The sequence below is a fragment of the Myotis myotis genome, unplaced genomic scaffold (genome assembly GCF_014108235.1).
Source record: "Myotis myotis isolate mMyoMyo1 unplaced genomic scaffold, mMyoMyo1.p scaffold_m19_p_8, whole genome shotgun sequence".
NCBI lineage: Eukaryota > Metazoa > Chordata > Mammalia > Chiroptera > Vespertilionidae > Myotis > Myotis myotis.
This window is the reverse complement of record NW_023416390.1, coordinates 48,949,500-48,968,641: the sequence shown is the minus strand read 5'-3', so window position 1 is coordinate 48,968,641 and position 19,142 is coordinate 48,949,500. Positions and strand designations below refer to the sequence as shown.

At 41.5% G+C, this 19,142-nt stretch overlaps 1 protein-coding gene and 1 pseudogene across 1 annotated transcript in view; both read right to left on the bottom strand.

The window, feature by feature from the left end:
• The window catches only part of STK39 (serine/threonine kinase 39), a 271,030-nt gene that overhangs the window by 83,711 nt on the left and 168,177 nt on the right, over window positions 1-19,142 (bottom strand). The window contains exon 14 of the mRNA XM_036319707.1: window positions 18,716-18,783. Within this exon, the coding sequence (XP_036175600.1) occupies window positions 18,716-18,783 (68 nt within the window). The remainder of the gene's footprint in view (window positions 1-18,715; window positions 18,784-19,142) is intronic.
• LOC118662296 lies at window positions 4,283-4,381 on the bottom strand (annotated as a pseudogene).

Sequence of the window (19,142 nt, the reverse complement as noted above, 5' to 3'; positions counted from 1 at the left end):
TGTGACAGACTCCCCCAATGTTACAGAATACAATGATTTATTTCAAAATTCAGTCTGGTTAAAAAAAAAATCAAGTTAGTCCTAACCTGTGTGTGGGTACATTTTCACATTGCCTGTCCATTCCTCCCACTCCTGCACACGGCAGGGCACAGCTGGGAGCTGCAACAGCACAGCTGGAGGCATCACAGCCGCTGCCTCCTGACTCACACACTCCCACAGCCCTCACAACAGGGCAGACAGGCAGCCTCGGTGGACTAGTCCAGTGACACTGATACAGGCATTTGAAAACAACACCATTTATTCTCAATTATATTTATTTGAGCAATTCATCACACGCTGCCTAATATAATAATTTAATGTTTCCTATGTTTATGTCTTTATCTCCTTAAACTGAAGTGTTTTATGATCCTTAAAAGCCAAGGGTTATGTTTCATGATATTCCCCATGGCAACTTGCCTAGAAGTGGTTCAGTTTACATGAGGATGAATGACTATCAGTGGATACTGAGGGGATCTTTTACTGTTGCCTGAGAACAGGTTCCCAGGACGCTAAGCTAAAGATAAACAGGCATCAGGTGCCCCATATTCTAAAGAGTGCTGCAAATGTTAGAGGTCTGCCATTCCAACGCTTATTAATAAGTGGCCAAAATGGCTATGCTAGACCCAACCATGACCTCAGATTCCCTCAGCCCCTATCTATAAAAGCAAAATGAGGGGAGGAGCAGGGCTGAGATACAGAATGAGAAGAAGCCTTGAGTTGTGACTTATCAGTCCAGCGAGTGTGCTGGACCCCTCACTACCAAGCCTACTGTGGAGTCTCCCAAAGAGTCACTCAACACATCAGAGGTACCTACAAGGAAAGGGCAATGGTATCTCACTCCCCAGATGCTTATCTGCTTATGTGGAAATTTTATCAACTGGTCCTATCCCTGAACGAGGAGAAGAAAACTAGTGAGATATAGCAGAGCGGATAGAAGGAGCAGCAATGGAGATTACATCTAGGCATGGCTTACTGTCCCAAAGAAGACAGCTGGAAGGCAGCCAAAATCAAGCCATCTGGCCATAGCCCTACTCCCAAGGACCTCTTTCCCACCTGCCCAGGTGAAGGGAAGAAATGGACCTGGCCCAGAACTCTTCAGGGTGTCCCACCCAGGTCCCCACCAAAGAGCAGCCCTGCACAACTGGAAGGCAATCAAGAGGAAAAACTGACAATTAAGAGGAGAAAGTTGGCCTCGGCGGCATGGTTCAGTGGTTGGATGTCAACTTGTGAACCAGGAGGTCACGGTTCGGTTCCTGGTGGGGGCACATGCCCAGGTTGTGGGCTCGATCCCCAGTGTGGGGTGTGTGGGAGGCAGCCAATCGATGGTTCTCTCTCATCACTGATGTTTCTCTCTCCCTCTCCCTTCTTCTCTGAAATCAATAAAAAATATATTTTTTTAAAAAGAGAAAGTTGTGCAGAAACGGGAGGGTGAAAGAGCTGACTGTGTCCCCTTCTCAGTCAGAGAGGACAGGTGAGGGAGAGGATAAAGGCTAAACTGAACCTAAGATTAAAGTCTGGACTAGACTCAATTTTTATACCTTAACTGACTGGAAAATTATGGCCAACTGCCCAATATGCCATCAAAAGATGGGAATGGAAGATTCAACAAAGCTGTTTGAAGTCAACGACTAACAGAAAATAAAATCTTCATTTTTTATATCAGAAAGTATAGATTATCCAATAAACTGATTGCAAAAGAATGAATAAAGGGTTATTGAATAACTTATAGCCCTGATTTTTTTTCAGTTCCTCATTTTCTTTTACATCGTCTGGGTGAGGGAGACAGAATATTTTGAGAACCAAAAAAGGTTCCTTTTAGTTACCTTGATAGTGCTAAAAATACTCTAAGCAAATGCTACACTTCCCTTCAGCTGAGCAGTTAGCCTAATGCAGTCAAAAGGCCAACGTGACAAGGATCCTTGGCGTGATTTACAATGTAAGAGTTTCAAATGGTACAGCCCATGCTGTGGCAATAAATGTTCATTTTAAGGCTCTTAAAGGCTTAATACTTCATCTGAACATTCTCAGAGAAAGCTCCATCTTTGCAGGAGGGAGCAAAACGGTACAATCAAGCCATAAAAAGAGATTGTATCAAAGTACAAGAACCCAATGGCATTTTCACTGAGCTGACCTTGCATCTACTCAACTGAAAGAAAACCTAGAACCAATTTCAGACAAACTGGCAAAGTTTAATTGTAATACCCAGAGCTTCTCCATTAAGACAACAAAGCAATCAGCTGGCACACAGACAAATTTTCTATGTAGGGAATTGGAAAGTGATCTTAAAGTACCCACTGCAGCTGCTCTGACTCATGCAATCAGTGTGAACATCTGGCCCAAGAACACCTTTCCCACTTGGTGTGGGAAACCAAGACCAGACTCCTAGGGCTCCAGGTGTCAGAGAAAGAGGTTTACTCTCTTACCCAGGGCAGAAGCCCTCTAGCACTTCCCTGGAAAGAGAGATATGTCTGCAAATAAAAATGAACCAACAGGTTCTGAGTAAGACTTATGTAAGTATTTTGTGGCCAGGTATGCTTTACAGCATCTCCAGTTTCCAAATTCATTAAAAACTCCACCAAAACTCATTTTCTTTTGGAGATTAAAGTTACTTAACTACTTACCTCACTTGGGAAACTCCCTGAGATAAGTAGGTTACCAAGAGCTCTGAAGATAATTCCCAGTTACTTTACGTAGCCAAATTCTGATCCTTTTCAAAGGATGGGTTTTTATATTGGTGCTGTTACATAAAATGCAGTGGGTATTTTCTACCTGTTCCCCAGCCCCTGCTTTTAAGATCAGCTAAGTTAATGATAAAAAAACTTTCAGGAAACTAGGAGTAGAGGGAACTTCCTGAACTTCATAAAGAATATCTACAAATACCTACACCAAAATAGGGTACTAATGGTGAGGAACTCAAAGCTTCCTCACTAAGATCAGGTAGAAGGCCAGGATGTCCCCTCTCACCGCTTGTTTTCAACATCATACTGGAAGTACTAGCTTATGCATTAAGATAAGAAAAGAAAATTAAAACATACAGATTGGGAAGAAAGAAATAAAACTGTCTTCACAAATAAAATGATCATCTATATAGAAAATTCAAAAGAAACAGACAAAAAATACTCCTGGAACTAATAAGTAGTAGTAGCAAGGTTACCGGATTCAAGGTTTAAATACAAAATTCAATTGCTTCCATTGTTTATATACAAAGCAATGAATAAGTAAAGCTGCAAATTAAGAACATAATATCATTTACATTAGAACTCACCCCAAAAATGGAATACTTAGTTATAAATCTAACAAAATACAGGAGTGGGCAAAAGTAGGTTTATAGCTATGGGTACACAAAACACTGATTTATTCTTGCATTATTATTATTATTGTATTACATGAACAACTGTAAACCTACTTTTACCCACCCCTATATATCAAGACCCATACAAGAGAAACTACAAAACTCTAATGAAAGAAATTAAAGAACTAAATAAATGGAGATATATTCCATGTTCCTAGATAAAGAAACAAAAACAAAAACAAAAACCACAAAAAAACCCCACACCATACTGTCAAGATGTCAGTTCTTCTCAACTAGATTCAATACAATTCTAATCAAAATCCCAGCAAGTTATTTTGTGGATATCAACAAACTTACTCTAACGTTTATATGGAGAAGCAAAAGACCCAGAATAGTCAATAAAATATTAAAGGAGAAGAACAAAGTTGAAGGACTGTCACTACCCAACTTTAAGACTTATTATAAAGCTGCAAGAATCAAGACAGTGTGGTATTAGTGAAACAGATGGAATGGAACAAAGAACCCAAAAATATGCTCTATGAATATAGTCCACTGATCTTTGACAAAGGAGCAATGACAACAGAATGAAGCAACTATGGTACGTGAACAACAGGATATACACATGCAAAGGAACACAGACCTTACATCCTTCATAAAAGTTACCTCAAAATGGATTATAGGCCTAAATATAAAATTCAAAACTATAAAACTGCTAGGAGAAAACATAGAGGGCCTTGGGTACAATGATGCCTTTTCAGATAGAATACCAAAGGCACAACCCACGAAAGAAATAATTGATAACCTAGACTTCACTAAATCATTTGCAAAAAACATATGGTAAAGGACAATGGTCCAAAACATACATTGAGTTTCTCATCTTGAAACACAATGATAAGAAAACAAAGAAAAAGAAAACTGGGCCAAATACTTTATGTTTTTAATTTATTTTTTAAAAATATGGAACACTCATGCATTTGCGTGTCATCCTTGCAAAGGGGCCATGCAATCTTCTCTGTATTGTTCCAATTCTATATAATAAAAGGGTAATATGCAAATTGACCCTAACAGCGGAATGACCAAAACAACCGCTCAACCAGTCACTAAGAGGTGCACTAACCACCTCTTGGTCCCTTTTCCCGGCCAGCAGGCTCCCATCACCTGATGGCAAACGGGGAACTGGGGGTGGGTGGCAGGGGATGTGGGTGGCACCAGACCAAGGCCCCTGCCCCACTGGTCGTCCCACACACAGAGGACGACCCACGGCGGGGGTGGGGCTGGCGAGTGGGTGGGAACAGCCGACCTCTCAGTCCCTCCCCGCTGGCCATCAGGCTCCGATCACTAGATGGTGAACAGGGAACTGGGGGTGGGTGGCAGCAGGGAGTGGGGTAGCCGGGGAAGATGGCCCTGATTGCAGGCCAGCCCTAGGGACCATACCTGTGCACAAATTTCATGCACCAGGCCTCTAGTTTTAGTATATGTGCTGCTGAAGTGAGCACTGGGCCAAATACTTTAATAGACACCTCACCAAAGAAGGTATACCGATGGCAAATAAGCATGTGAAAAGATGTGGAACATCGTATGTCATCAGGGAAATGCAAATTAAAGCAACAATGAGATACCATTACACACCTATTAGAAGGGCCAAAATCTAGAACATTGGCAATGATACCACCACCACCAAATGCTGACGAGAATGTGAAGCAACAAGATGCTCATTCATTGCTGGTGGAACACAAAATGGTACAGCCATTTTGGAAGACTGTTTGGCTACTCTTTTTAAAAAATCTTTTTACTGATTTCAGAGAGAGGAAGTGAGAGGAAGAGAGAGAGAGAAACAGAGATGAGAACATCAATCTGCTGCCTCCTGCACGCCCCCTACTGGGGATCAAGCCCGCAACCCAGGCATGTACCCTGACCATGAGAAGTCTCTATACCTTCCTCTCAATTTTGATGTAAACCTAAAACTGCTTTAAAAAAAGAAACAAAAACAAGTCTTAAAACAAATGTCCAGGAAACAGCTTCTCCTCTAGAGCCTCCTGAAAGGGACACAGCCCATTGAGACCCGGGTTAGACTTCGGCCTGGCAGAACCGTGGGATAATATATGTGCTGTTTTAAGCCTCTTGGTGTGTGGTAATCTTTTAGGGCAGAGATAGAAAACTAATACAAAGACAGACCAATGAAGCTCATTGAGCGGCAGAGATTTCCCACTATACCACCAGTTAGCAACTGTAGAAGAACAGAGTTTTCTAGAACTCTGGGAATTGCAAAATAAAAAGTTGAACGTATATTCCAAGAAGTCTGGTTTCAATGGGGAAAGAAAAGTTAATGCAAAGAAAGCCCCCAAACTGAAAGCTGCTCGTTAACTTCAACATTCCGAGAGAGGAATCTTACCACTCATTATCTCCAGGGACGTGGTAACTGAGAACTGAAATAGCTGTGCAAACAGTCCTCGGAATTATTCAGCTCTGATCAAGAGGACACGTCCTAAGAGACAACCTTCCCCAATAAAACCAGAGCGGAGAGTTTTTAGAATGCTAAGAGCGGCAGGTTACCTCAGCGGCAACCAGGAAATGTAGAATATAAAAAAGGGTAAGGGAGACAGCCTCTGCACTGTCAGAGAGGATAACTTGAACCACTACGGCATCTGTGAAGATTTCAGGCTATCAACAACCAAGGTAGCACGTAATTAACATTGACTTAAATGCCACCAAAGCTTTTTATGATATCTGCTACTTTCAAGACATCTCCTCTTCATGTCTATCTGTGCAATGACATTAAAAATCTCACGAGAAAGAAGAGTTCAGGGAAGATGTGAAAGTTCCAGAGATGGGACCTTACAATTAGTCCAGCAAGTACAAGTAGCCAGCCAGAGCACAGGGGAGCTTATAATGAGAGAGATGAGAGCAAGGAGGCTACTCCTGGGTGAGTGGATACTGGGGTGCTGTTCCCGGCATGGACAGTGACTGGTCATGTGACTAGGCACAATTCACTGCAGTTCTCTGAGGTTAGATAAAAGCTCATCTCAGAGCTGCAGTTATGGGTAAGCTCGCCAGGGGCAGGCCAGCTTCCACCTCTAAACAGCCTAAGGAGTCAAGAGACTTTTTAAGAAAGTATTAAGGAAACTCCTACCAGGGAGGGGTCTACAGGAAAAAACATATCACACCGGCACTTTAAAATCTGCATGTTGTGACCTGGTCCTGAGACCCCGAGGCAGGTACAGCCAATGGATACTCTAGGACAGTGGTGGGCAAACTGCGGCTCGCGAGCCACATGCGGCTCTTTGGACCCTTGAGTGTGGCTCTTTCACAAAATACCGACTTCTGCACATGGGCCACGAAGTTTCAATCGCACTGTACATGCTCGCCCGCACATGGTATTTTGTGGAAGAGCCACACTCAAGGGGCCAAAGAGCCGCATGTGGCTCGCGAGCCGCAGTTTGCCCACCACTGCCCTAGGAGAAGTATTCCCAGCTGGGTGTGTAGGAAGGGCAGAGAACATTGTAGGGATCATTGGTCAGTACAACTTTTTACATCACCGCCACCATAATTCTTACAGCTTGGAGTCCACATGTTTTAAAAAATAAGATATAGATATTATATCCAAAGTATTATCTTAATTGAGAATTATCATAGAGGAAATCTAGTGAATATTTCCTGTACACATTTTTGTACACATTTCTACTACATCAAAAATAAAGAGCTGCACACAAATAAAGGTCCTAGGAAGTATCTTGATACTAAAAGTTTGTGAAACATGCCTCTAGTTAAGAATCCATCATTTGGCACTTGGGTAACATGCATTTATTAAGGGTCTGTCCCATGCTAGGCATTGCATAAGGCTACAAGCATGTCAAATGTGTGGCCCGCTGGCGGCGAGTTTGACATGTTTGCAAAGACAATCTCTCATTTCGCCAACTGTTATGTGTTACCTGACACTTTCTCTAAGCCCAGAAAGCAGCTAGGGAGGATTTCTGGAAGAATATGCACTAGAAGGAAGAACCCCAAAGAACACTGGCAAATGGAACCCTATGTTTGTGTTCATGGTGTGTGGTAATCTCTTAAGGATAATATGCAAATTGACCCTAAATATATGCAGGTGACACTCCATAATAATTCATGTTGGCGGCTTCAGTGCGGTGCCTTCATTGAAATGCTGCTCTAAGAACTCAGCCCTAACGCAGGGCGAGGAAGAGGGGTCACATGCTACCTGGACAGTGACATCCTCTGCCTACCCGAGAGTCACAAGTGGCCCGTATAATCCCCAGGTGCTTTGATGCTGGGCTTAGTCATGTACCTCCAGGTTGCTCAAGGTCTGAGCATTTCACCACAGTGAAAATTCAGTGTTAAAAGGGCTTTTTCTACAGGGCAGTTTTCAACCATCATTACTGCACATATAAGCTTTTACTAGTACATGTTGCTATACTTAAAAACTGGGACCTCTGTTAGTATCAAATAACACTTTTTAAGTAATATGTTTTGGCATATTCAGTCAAAATATAAGGCTGCCACTTAAAAGGATTGTGTAGATTTATTTATACTCATTGATATGAAAAGATATCAAAGACATTATCAAATAAAAGCTTATAAAACACTGTGTTTAATAAAAATAAATATTTACACAATCATTTTATTTAACTGGTTTTTAGACTGAGGGAAAGGGAAAGGGGAAGGGAGGGAGGCAGGGAGGAAGAGGGGAGGGAGAGACAAACGTCGATTTTGTTGTTCCACTTACTGATGCCTTCACGGGTTAATTCTTGTATGTGCCCTGTCTGGGGATCCTACCTGCAGCCTTGGTGTATCGGGACAACGCTCTTACCAGCTGAGCTATCTGGACAGGGCACATAATAACATTTTAAAAATCTAAACTATGCAATAACATAAGTGTCGTAAAAAGACTAGAATAATATTTATCCCGAGGCTAATTATGATGTATCTTTGGGTAGTGGGGTTAAGAAGGATTTTGATTTCTTGTTCTTATTTTTCTTTTAATTTATTTTGCTTTTCTAAAATTCTAAGACAGCGGTTCTCAACCTGTGGGTCTCGCGACCCCTTTGGGGGATCAAATGACCCTTTCACAGGGGTTGCCTAAGAACATAGGAAAATACATATATAATTACATATTGTTTTTGTGATTAATCACTATGCTTTAATTATGTTCAATTTGTAACAATGAAATTGGGGGTCACCACAACATGAGGAACTGTATTAAAGGGTCGCGGCATTAGGAAGGTTGAGAACCACTGTTCTAAGATCACCATATATTGCTTAAAAATTTAAAAACTCTAACATTCCCTATTGCTGAGGATATTTGTATTCACAAACATCTTCCTGCTCCATTGTCAGAACAAAAATGACATCTCACAATGAATGGTTTTTAATTCTTCTGTTTTGCTTCCCTGACATTACCAAGTTTTTTTCTGAATATAAATCTGCCTTCCTTTAGCATGCTTACCAGCAGAAATAATTTGTATGTGCAAAAGGCCCATAACCCTATACTACTCCATGTCATCTGTACTTACACTATCTCCCTGAACCATACCATCAACAACACTAAATCAACATCAGAAGATCGAGTCTCCAGCCTGGGTGTTCTAGCTCTGAAAAGTGACTTAACATTTCCAATCTTTCTTGTAAACTGTGGGCAACAAACACAGGGTGAAAGGAAAATTAAATTGGGCAAGTGATGTGTCAGTGCTTTCAAAATTATGAAACACTATTGCTTGTTGCCTCATCATCCTTAGCATCTCCCCTAAAATATTTTCAGGTATTCCTGGCAGAATATCTAATGATGAGTTTATCAGGAAACACTTTTCAAAGAACATTTCTGTGAAACGTCAATGAAAAGACAGGAACATGCAACAATCCTAAAAGTACATGAGTTTCTTACTTCCTTCAAAACAAAACTGACAGAGCACGGCCGCAGGGTCAAGGGGAAAAGAGCCAGGACCAGGGTAGGCGTATTAAACAGACCTGAGTTCAAGACCCGTCTTTGCTCCGTCTGAGCTGTACGGCAGTGGACAAATGACTGCCATGACTTCACACCGTGGTCTCCTCAGCTATGAGATGTCAGTAGCAGTACTGATGCCGTGGAGGTTTTAGGATGATTAAACAACAGAAGCGCACACAGTGCTCGTCACTGCCTGGGACGGAGCAGGAACGTCAGCTTTGCGAGGGTCTCGCTGACAATGAGGCCAATGAGGACTTCACTCCTCAGAGAAATGGAAATTGACCAAGACAGAACATTCAAAAAATTCAGTGAAATGCCAAATACTTTTCATATTAAAGAACTGGATTTCTAGTAATGTGTTGCCTATATAATAACACATTCCACTCCTGGAAAACAAACATGGTCTTCTCAGAAATAATATAAGCCTGGGAAGGCCTGACACTGCCGCCCCTGGATTCAACCTAACCATTACTCTTCTCAAAATCTGGATGGTGAAAAAAACAAACGCTGGTTACTATGGGAACAAGTAACCCAAAGGTAGTATTCTGGGAAAAGGGCTCTCACCTTCCTTTAACTACCCATAGCTCTTCTTTTCATCTGTCTTCTTATTGCATTTACCACTTTCTACCTTCTGCTGGACTCATTTGTGCGGCGTCTGATCTCCCCGCCTACACGGTAAGCTCTTTGAGCACAAAAACCCTGTCTTATTCATCTTTGGATTTTCAACAAAGCCTTGCACAAAAAAAGCCATAAATATGTAGTTTGCTGGGGAAAAAACCCAACATGTACTTGAAAGCATTGCCACGACTGGACACTATGCCTATACTACTTAACCTTTTGGGGGAAAAGGAATCAAGCCTTCAAAACACTTGACTAGTAAGAATATGCAATTAACCTTATTTCGCAGGCTAGAGAAAAAATTAAGAATTATGACCCCTCCTGAATGACAGTGATATGGAATTGGAAGTCAGGCATACTGATGTTAAAACAATAATCAATATTGTTTTTAGCAAATTCAACTTTCTTTATGAAATTATAATTTATTAAGTCAAATAAGTCAAATTAGGTGATACTGTCATGTTGAAGGATTAATGTTAAAATAGGTATCGAAAGATCATTTTTCCCTTCAAGCAGGAAAGCTGTTTTGTTGGCCTGGGGTCTTTCACTGTCCCATCAAGGTCTAATGACAGTGCTACCTAATAAAAAGATAAGTTCATTATGAGCAAATTGATGAGCCAGTGAAAGACCCCAGGCCAACAACACATCTATGCATGACAACAACTGGCATGGTTGCCTTCAGCAAAATGTAACTGCAATCCACATGACGGAGCTGTCCAAGTATGAACGGCATCCACCACAAAGGAATTAACAATTTAACTAAGTTCATCATGTTTCCAAATCACTGAGCCTGATTCTAAAAAACACCTTTTATGTCAAACACATATCTATTCTGTTTTATGAAAAAAATATACTAATGGCAAAATATTGGTACAATGTTTAGCTCAAACCAGAAATTGTGCTGCCCTCTACTGACAGTATATAAATTCTGAGGTGGCCCACTTGGAAATTTCCTCCTGAGGTATGTTAAAGAGGATTTCCTTACCTTGTACCTAACTTTATGATACTCAGTCTTTAAAAAAAAAATAATATAGATGGCATTACCATATGCACAATGGACAAAAGAACATTTGCAGGAAAGTACATAAGAGAAAAATCTAAGTTTGCGCTATCTCCATCCAGCATTTAACTTTGAGACCTAAGGTCTAATCCTTTTTCTCCAACCTCAGATATAACAGGTCAGTTTTAGAAGCAAGTTAAAGCAGTATAATATTTTTTTCAAGGAAAGAATTAGCTTTTGCCTCCTCAGTCTTTTGCCTATGATCACCAGAAATGAATGGAAAAATGAAGAAATAAATATGCTACTTTTAGCTGCAATCTATCAGTCATTTCTTGTAGAATCTGACATTTTGAAAAGTAAAATATTTCCCAGTGTCCTACTTACAGAATGAAGGTGAGGTTTACCTGGGAGACTGAGGCGGGGGTGGGGGCACATTCTTAGCAGGTAGGTGTGTAAAATGCTATGTCAAAAAAGTCAGAATGACCTTTCCAAGGAGTGGAGAGGGCAGCCACCCTCACAGCATTAGTTAAGAACTGATGAAAGGCTGGCTTGATCTCAAGTCTCTATCCACTAGCCTGTAGAGCATCACACATATAAATGTCGCGCCCTCATGACCTCAGGGGATAAGAAAGGCAAGTGCACTGTTTCCCAATACCAGAGAGCCACGCATTCCCTAGAGCAGTGATTTGCAAAGACAGAGGGAAGGTAAATGTGTTGTGTGTGTGTTCATTTATATATATATGTATACACATATCTCAGAATCTTGATGTGGAGATGAAAAGGAATGAGAAGGGTACAACAGGGGGCATGGAGTTTCTAAAATCTGATCAACACTGGGCCAGAACAACCTCTCAGCTTCGTCTCACGCAGACGGGCGAAGGAGACAGCTTTTCTGAGCCCAGAGGTGGTACAGCGATCCAGAGTAAATTTCACATGGGGAATGGAGCATGGAGAAATTGTATGGCACAGGCCAACACTGGACAGCAGGTTTCTGATACTCAATGAGCATGTAACTTTGCAGGTTCTAAGAGAAGGAACTTGGACTTATGAGTGGGCGCTGGTGGTGAGAGAAGAGGGCAGGATACTGCCACCCTGCACACAAGAGATTACTGAGAACAATTCTATAACCCACATTTCTATATGATTTAAACAGTGATTGTAAATCTGGGGCCTGTGGGTGTGCTCACAGAAACCTTTATGTATGTATGTATGTATGTATGTATGTATATATGTATGTATGTATTTATATTGTTGACAGTATTACAGATGTCCCCATTTCTTCCCCTCTTTGCCCCCATCCACCCTAGCCCCTGCTTCACCCCAGGCCTTTACCGCACTATTGTCTGTGTCCATTGGTTATGCATATATGCATCTGAATTGTTTGGTTAATCCCTTCCCGTCTTCCCCTCCGAGGTCTGTTGGTCTGTTCCATGCATCCATACCTCTGGACCTATTTTGTTCATTGGTTTATTTTGTTCCTTAGATTCCACATATGAGTGAGATCATGTGATATTGTCTTTCTCTGACTGGCTTATTTCGCTTAGCACAATAACTCCAGGTCCCTCCATGCTGTTGCAAAGGGTAAGAGCTCCTTCTTTCTTTATGTCCACATGGTATTCCATTGTCTCTGTAAATGTTTTAAATGTTGTTTCTGTTTCAACTACAATCGGTCACACACACATTTATGTTGAGACCTCAGGATAATGCCCTTAAATTCACAATCACTGCACTCAAGTGATCCCTGGTGCAGCATGTTCATCATGCCACACTGCCGTGGGAACGTCACTCTCCGGCTCACCTACCCAGTTACGGCCCCACTTCTCCAACCTGGACCATCGTTTCCTTCCTCCCTCTCAAATAATGGCCTTATTTACTAAAAAACAGAAACAACAGAAGAGGACTCGCCCATGTCACTACCCAAATCCACCCAGCTCCTTGTACCTCTGCCTGCCTCCCCTGTGGTGGCTGCACCGTCCAACAGGGACCTTTCCATGCTCCTAAGTCTGACGTCTACGGCATACCTAGGAGTCATCCTTCCCACCCACATGAGGAAATCAGTCTTACCATAGCTCCTCTCTCATTCCACTTTTCCTTCTCTATTGGATCATTCCCATTAACCTACAAAGCAACACTTTTTCAAAAAACAAACAAAAAAAACCCTCCCTCCACCTTACATTCTCATTGAGCTACCAGCCATTTCATTAGTCCCCTGTATATAGCAATTTTCTAGCTAGAGTTAGATGTACTAACAAGTTATCTATCCTTATTGCCTCATGTTCTCTCTGCTACTCTGTCTTGAACCCAGTTCAATCAGGCCTTTGTCCCTATCGCTCCAATGAAACAACTCTTGCCAAGGTCAAGAATGTGCTACATTTTGCCAGATACAATGGTGAGTTATCAGTTCCCATTGTACTTGATCTATTAATAGATGCAGCTTTCACTCTTTTTTTTTTTTGAGAGGCTCCCCACTTACAGAACCACTGTGCTCTCCTTTGCTTCATCAGCCTCTCCTTGCCAATCAATTGATTGCTCCTCATCCATGCACCGCCTGAGAGTACACCAGATCACTGTCTTCTTTACCCTCATCACTCCTTTAGGTGAGCGCATATAATTTCCATAGCTTTAAATGAAATACCGCATGTACCAACAGTTCTCGAATGTATACCTCTAGCCTAGATATGTATTTCCTTTGAAATCTAGACTCATGCAACCTATATCATCACACAGATATCCACTAGACAGCCCAAATTTACCATATCTGAACCTGAACTCTTGATTCTACCCCAACCTGCAACCCCAACTCAGGAAACAGCAACTCCATACACCCATATTTTCAAGCCCGAACCTTGAGTAATCTCTGAGTTCTCACTCCTCTAACCAGAGTTCAATAATTCGTACCACCTCCATTACTCCCCACCCTGGTCCGGGTCACATCACCGCTCCCTGCTCCCACCCTAAAGGGTCTCTCCATAAAGCAACCACAGTGCTCATTTTAAAATTTAACTCACATATCACTCTCCTGCTCACAAACCTCTAATGGTTCCCACCCACTAACAGAGAAATCCAAAGTCTTCACCACAGGCTTCACAGTGCTGCATAATTCAGCCCCTACCAGCTCTCTGACCTCACCCCTACCACTCTGTCCCTTTGGGGCCCTGCCTGGTTTATAACTGTACTAACATGCTCCCCACTCAGAACCTTTGCAATCACTGTTTGCTCTGTATAGAACTCTTTTCCTCCAAACAACCTTATTGCTTGAATTCCCAGTTCCATCAGTGGTCTGCTCAAACGTCACTGTATTCAGAGCACCCTTCTGTGGAAGGCAGAATTTTAGGATGGCCCAGGTGAACATGTCCTGCATAATCCTCTCCCCTGAGTGGGAGTGGGGTCTTTAGATACGATGGGCTGCCATTCCACCATTAAGTTATGTTATGTGGGAAAGGTGAAGGGATCTTGCAGATGTAATTAAAAGTTCCAAATTGGCTGATTCTGATTTACTCAAAAGGGAGATTATCCTAGATCAATGATGGCGAACCTATGACACATGTGTCAGAGGTGACACACAAACTCATTTTTTTGGTTGATTTTCTTTGTTAAATGGCATAAATATATAAAATAAATATCAAAAATATAACTCTTTGTTTTACTATGGTTGCAAATATAAAAAAGTTTCTATAAGTGACATGGCACCAGAGTTAAGTTAGGGTTTTTCAAAATGCTGACACGCCAAGCTCAAAAGGTTCGCCATCACTGTCCTAGATAGAACGGGCTTCAACCTTTAACAGGGGGACTGAGCCCTTGGAGGAGAAGGGAGAGGGTCTCTTGCTGCCCTTGAAAAAAAGACAGGTCACGTTGTGAACTACCTGTGGAATGAGGTGGTCTGAAGGAGTGAGGACTTCAGTCCTCAACTGTAAGAAACTGAATTCTGACAACACCCAGAGGAGCTTGGAAGACCTTGAGCTCCAAGCAAGCCTGAATTACAGCCTTGTGAGGCACAGCGGAGAAACCGTCTCAGCTGTGCCCAGACTTCTGACCTAAAGAAACCGAGAGATAGTAAATGGGTATTGTTTTAAGCCACTAAGTTTGTGGTAACTGGTGACGCAGCAGTAGAAAACCCCTATGCCTTCCTCAATATAGAATAGCACTCCCTATGCTTTCTATCTTCAGAGAATTTATATATCATAACATAGAATATAAATATTTGAATTGTTCTTCTCCCCACCTTCAAAATGTAAGCTTTTGGAGGGCAAGAAATTTTGTTACCCCACCCCCCGCCTCATTGTATTACAGCACCTACAATAGCACCGTGAACACAGTAGGTGCTCAATAAACATTTATAGAAAGAATAAATGTACGTGCTGTTTACAGTGTCAGCACAGAGTGATCACAAAAACTTAACAGCATTTAACCTTTCACTTTCAAAGGCTATTTCTCAAGTTAAAATACAAGGATTGCCCTTTGAGGGGTCTAACAGTATATTCTGAGAGAGTCATAAGTTCTCAAATATAAAAAAACAACAACACTAATTTAAAGAAAGACCTTGTAAAACTATAGGGGGGAGATGTATACAAACAACTGTATACAAATGTTCGCTGAAAATAAGTTATAATAAAAATCATTCCCAGCCCTGACGGATTTGGCTCAGTGGATGGAGCACTGGCCTGCAGACTGAGGGGTCCCAGGTTCGATTCCGGTCAAGGGCATGTACCTTGGCTGCGGGCACATCCCCAGTGGGAGGTGTGCAGGAGGCAGCTGATCGATGTTTCTCTCTCATCGATGTTTCTAACTCTCTATCCCTCTCCCTTCCTCTCTGTAAAAAAATCAATAAAATATATTTTTAAAAAATCATTCCCATATTGTGAAGATGTTTCTAGGTAGTTAGATTCAGGAAAATACCATAGTTATAGCATGTCTTAATTTCAGCAACACTTCCAATGGATCATTTTATGACATCCTTCTGAATAGTTAACATTCACTAAAAGGCCGGGGAGTCAATAGGATTTGGTTCTGGTTGAGCAACTGTATCATAAAATACTAGGCAATTATTGAAAGTCACTTAAGACAGTGAGCAGTTTCTAACAGATGCCAGAGGCTCTCTCCTATTTGAACTACTGAACTAATCAATGTTTTGGATAAAGATGTCAAAGACTGGATATCATCACTTGCCAATATGATAAACCAAACACTGTAACTAATATGACACATTGACAATCAAGAGTGAAATGTATGGTGGGCTAGCAATGAATCAAAACCAACAGATTCATTATTATAGTGGTAATGTTAAGACATAGAATGTTAAAACACATGTTGCAGTTCAGAATTAGGCTTGATAGGCCTTCAAATGAAAAAATCAAAATCAGGTTTAATCTGAGTCATGCTAATTTGCCAAGGTACATGGATATTTCAAAAGGCAATGGAAACTTGGCCTGTTTAGGAAAAATACAGCTTGTGATTTGCAAAAAAATCACATGATCTTACTACTTTATTCAGCCTGCTCAGACCACATCATGAGGCCTGTATGTAAATACAGGTGCCACATTTAAAAGGGACAATGTTAAACTGGAAAACAATTCCATGAAAAGAATTGAGGTCAAATAGGCTTTAGAGTAAATAAATTCCTTTCCTACAGGACTTTTCTTAGACCCTTTAATGTTAATGTTCCTTGTGATTTCAAAAAAAGGTGTTTGTGTGTATATATAATAGGTAGATTCCATACACACTGTTTCATTACTTATTTCTTCATAGAGCATCCTGTAGGAGTAGTGAAATAAGCCACAAACTCAGGAAAACCACCCCCTAGACCAGTGATGGCGAACCTATGACACGTGTGTCAGAGGTGACACACGAACTCATTTTTTTGGTTGATTTTTCTTTGTTAAATGGCATTTAAATATATAAAATAAATTTCAAAAACGTAAGTCTTCGTTTTATTATGGTTGCAAATATCAAAAAAATTCTATATGTGACACGGCACCAGAGTTAAGTTAGGGTTTTTCAAAATGCTGACATGCCAAGCTCAAAAGGTTCGCCATCACTGCCCTAGACCTATGAGGGAAAAGGAACAAAAGCAGGTGTGGACTAAATGTCAATAAAGTTGAACATCAGGACTATGAGGGGGACAGAGAACTATGTTACGAGAAGCATGACTGAAGTTTGATGCACTGTTTTGCCTGAGAAAAGAGAATTACAAGCCTTGCAAATATACAAATGGCTCAGAAAAATGAGGGAGTGCATTAGTCCCGTATTGTTCTAGTACCTCGTGCAGAACAATAGTTGAAGGGAAGGGTTGAAACATGAATTTTAACACACTCTTCAGCAGGCTTTTATCCAGAGAGACTGACAGTTGCTCTGAGGGCCAGAATTTGAGCCCATAAGAGCCCCGAACAGGAGGGTCAGCTGAATCTTCAGGAGGAAGATGAACTATCACAATGAAGGCTATTCATGTTCATGGGGGTGATCCTGGGAAAACAGTGAGCAGAAGGATGTGCAGAGGCTGGGTAAATACCCAACAGGGACACTAAAGAAACAATTCCTGCATGAACCAAGTAGGAAACTGGATGACTGGATTCTAAAGGTCACTTCCAACACCACACACTCAGTGGACTAGACCGTGACCTTCACAGTCTCCTCACCCCTGCATCTCAATGACAAACACTGAGCCCAGCTCGGCATGGGTTTCTCATGAATACAGGTGGACTGAATGAATAAATGAACAAGTGAAAAATAAATGACAGGAGTACCTGGCTCCAAAGTCAAATACGAAGGGAATGAGCTATTTCATTATTCAGGGCTCGCAAAATACACTAATTGTAACTCCTAAGCAAGGCTACTTTCAAATATAAGGAAAACGGTCTTGGTGGTAATTTCACTTCTTGATTTCTTGGGAAATCAACTCTGAGTTAAATTACACCAAGGGTTGTTGTGAGAGTCCCCTGGTAAGGATGAGGAAATGCGCTGCAGGTTGCGAACGGCTGTCAGAAGGAAGGGATGATTATGGCAACGATAATCTGCCCTGACAGACCACGATAACGCAGAGGGCTGGAAACAAACCTTGACAATGAACCTACGTTTTACAGCCACAGCTCTGAAAATGGCCCATTAGCCATGTGCTTTATGTGTTTGATTGTCAAAGGAGAATGCGTATAACTTATGTTAAGATACCTTATAAAATGTGCCCGTATTCTGATTGACCTGGTAAATTCAGCTCTTTACAATTAAGTTTAAGCACATTTCTTTTGTCCCGAGACACCAAATTCTTAACAAAGAACATGGACCTTAAAATTTAAAAATCCTTGACATAGAAGGAGCTGTCATTCACACTACATACAAGGACTCTACTGCCGGGCACCATATTTGTATCCATTTCAAAATAGATCTGTCATCTCTCCACAGTGGCTGATCAAACCTGCCGCTGAAGAATGGTCTGAACAGGCCACTTGTAGTACAAGCATGGTTTATTTCTGACAGAGACCGGCTGCTGAAGTGTGAAAGAAACTCATTAAAAGTCCCTTACTGTGATCTCACATTGTAAAAAAGAAAAAGAAAAACCCGAGAATGAAAAGGCAAGGAAAAGAAAACTTAATGAAGGGTGCATTGCGCCTGCAGACACACTCAGATGGTGCTTTGCTTTCTTGCTGTTTCTTAGTAAGCAACCAGAAGAGAGCAATTAGTCCTGGGAACACAGCATACACTGGCTGCTCCGGGAAATCCGGGAAGTTAGCAGCCTTACTTTATGCTAACGCTATGAAAAGTTAATGAAGGAGACCAGAATACTGTACTACAGGAAAAGCACTGCAAAGTGAACAACAATATTACTTACCTCAATCTTAAAACCAGGTTCACAGCGCAGGAACCTTCTCTGAAGTCCTCATTGGCGTTGGGCAGGCCCTTTAAAAACACAATAGCACACAGTGTCATAAACTCAGAAAACAAACAAATAAAATCATGACATTCCTTGATTCATACATCCCTTTCTTTCTGGAAATTTCAAAATTACATCTTTATATGTGTTGGTCTTATTTAGCCACATATCACCTCTGTGCGGAGGTCGAATTGTGACCACTGGTATTTCACCGTAGCATGAGCCCTATAAACAGTTGGTATAAATTACAGTAAGTCCAAAGAAGGTGGCTCAGCCATCTAATGGGGCACCTGGCAACCAGAGCCATGGACTGCTCCTCACGGGGCCATGGGGGTGCGCGGAGATTTGTTTGGGCACCTGAAACCTCAGGATGCAGAGGAAGGTG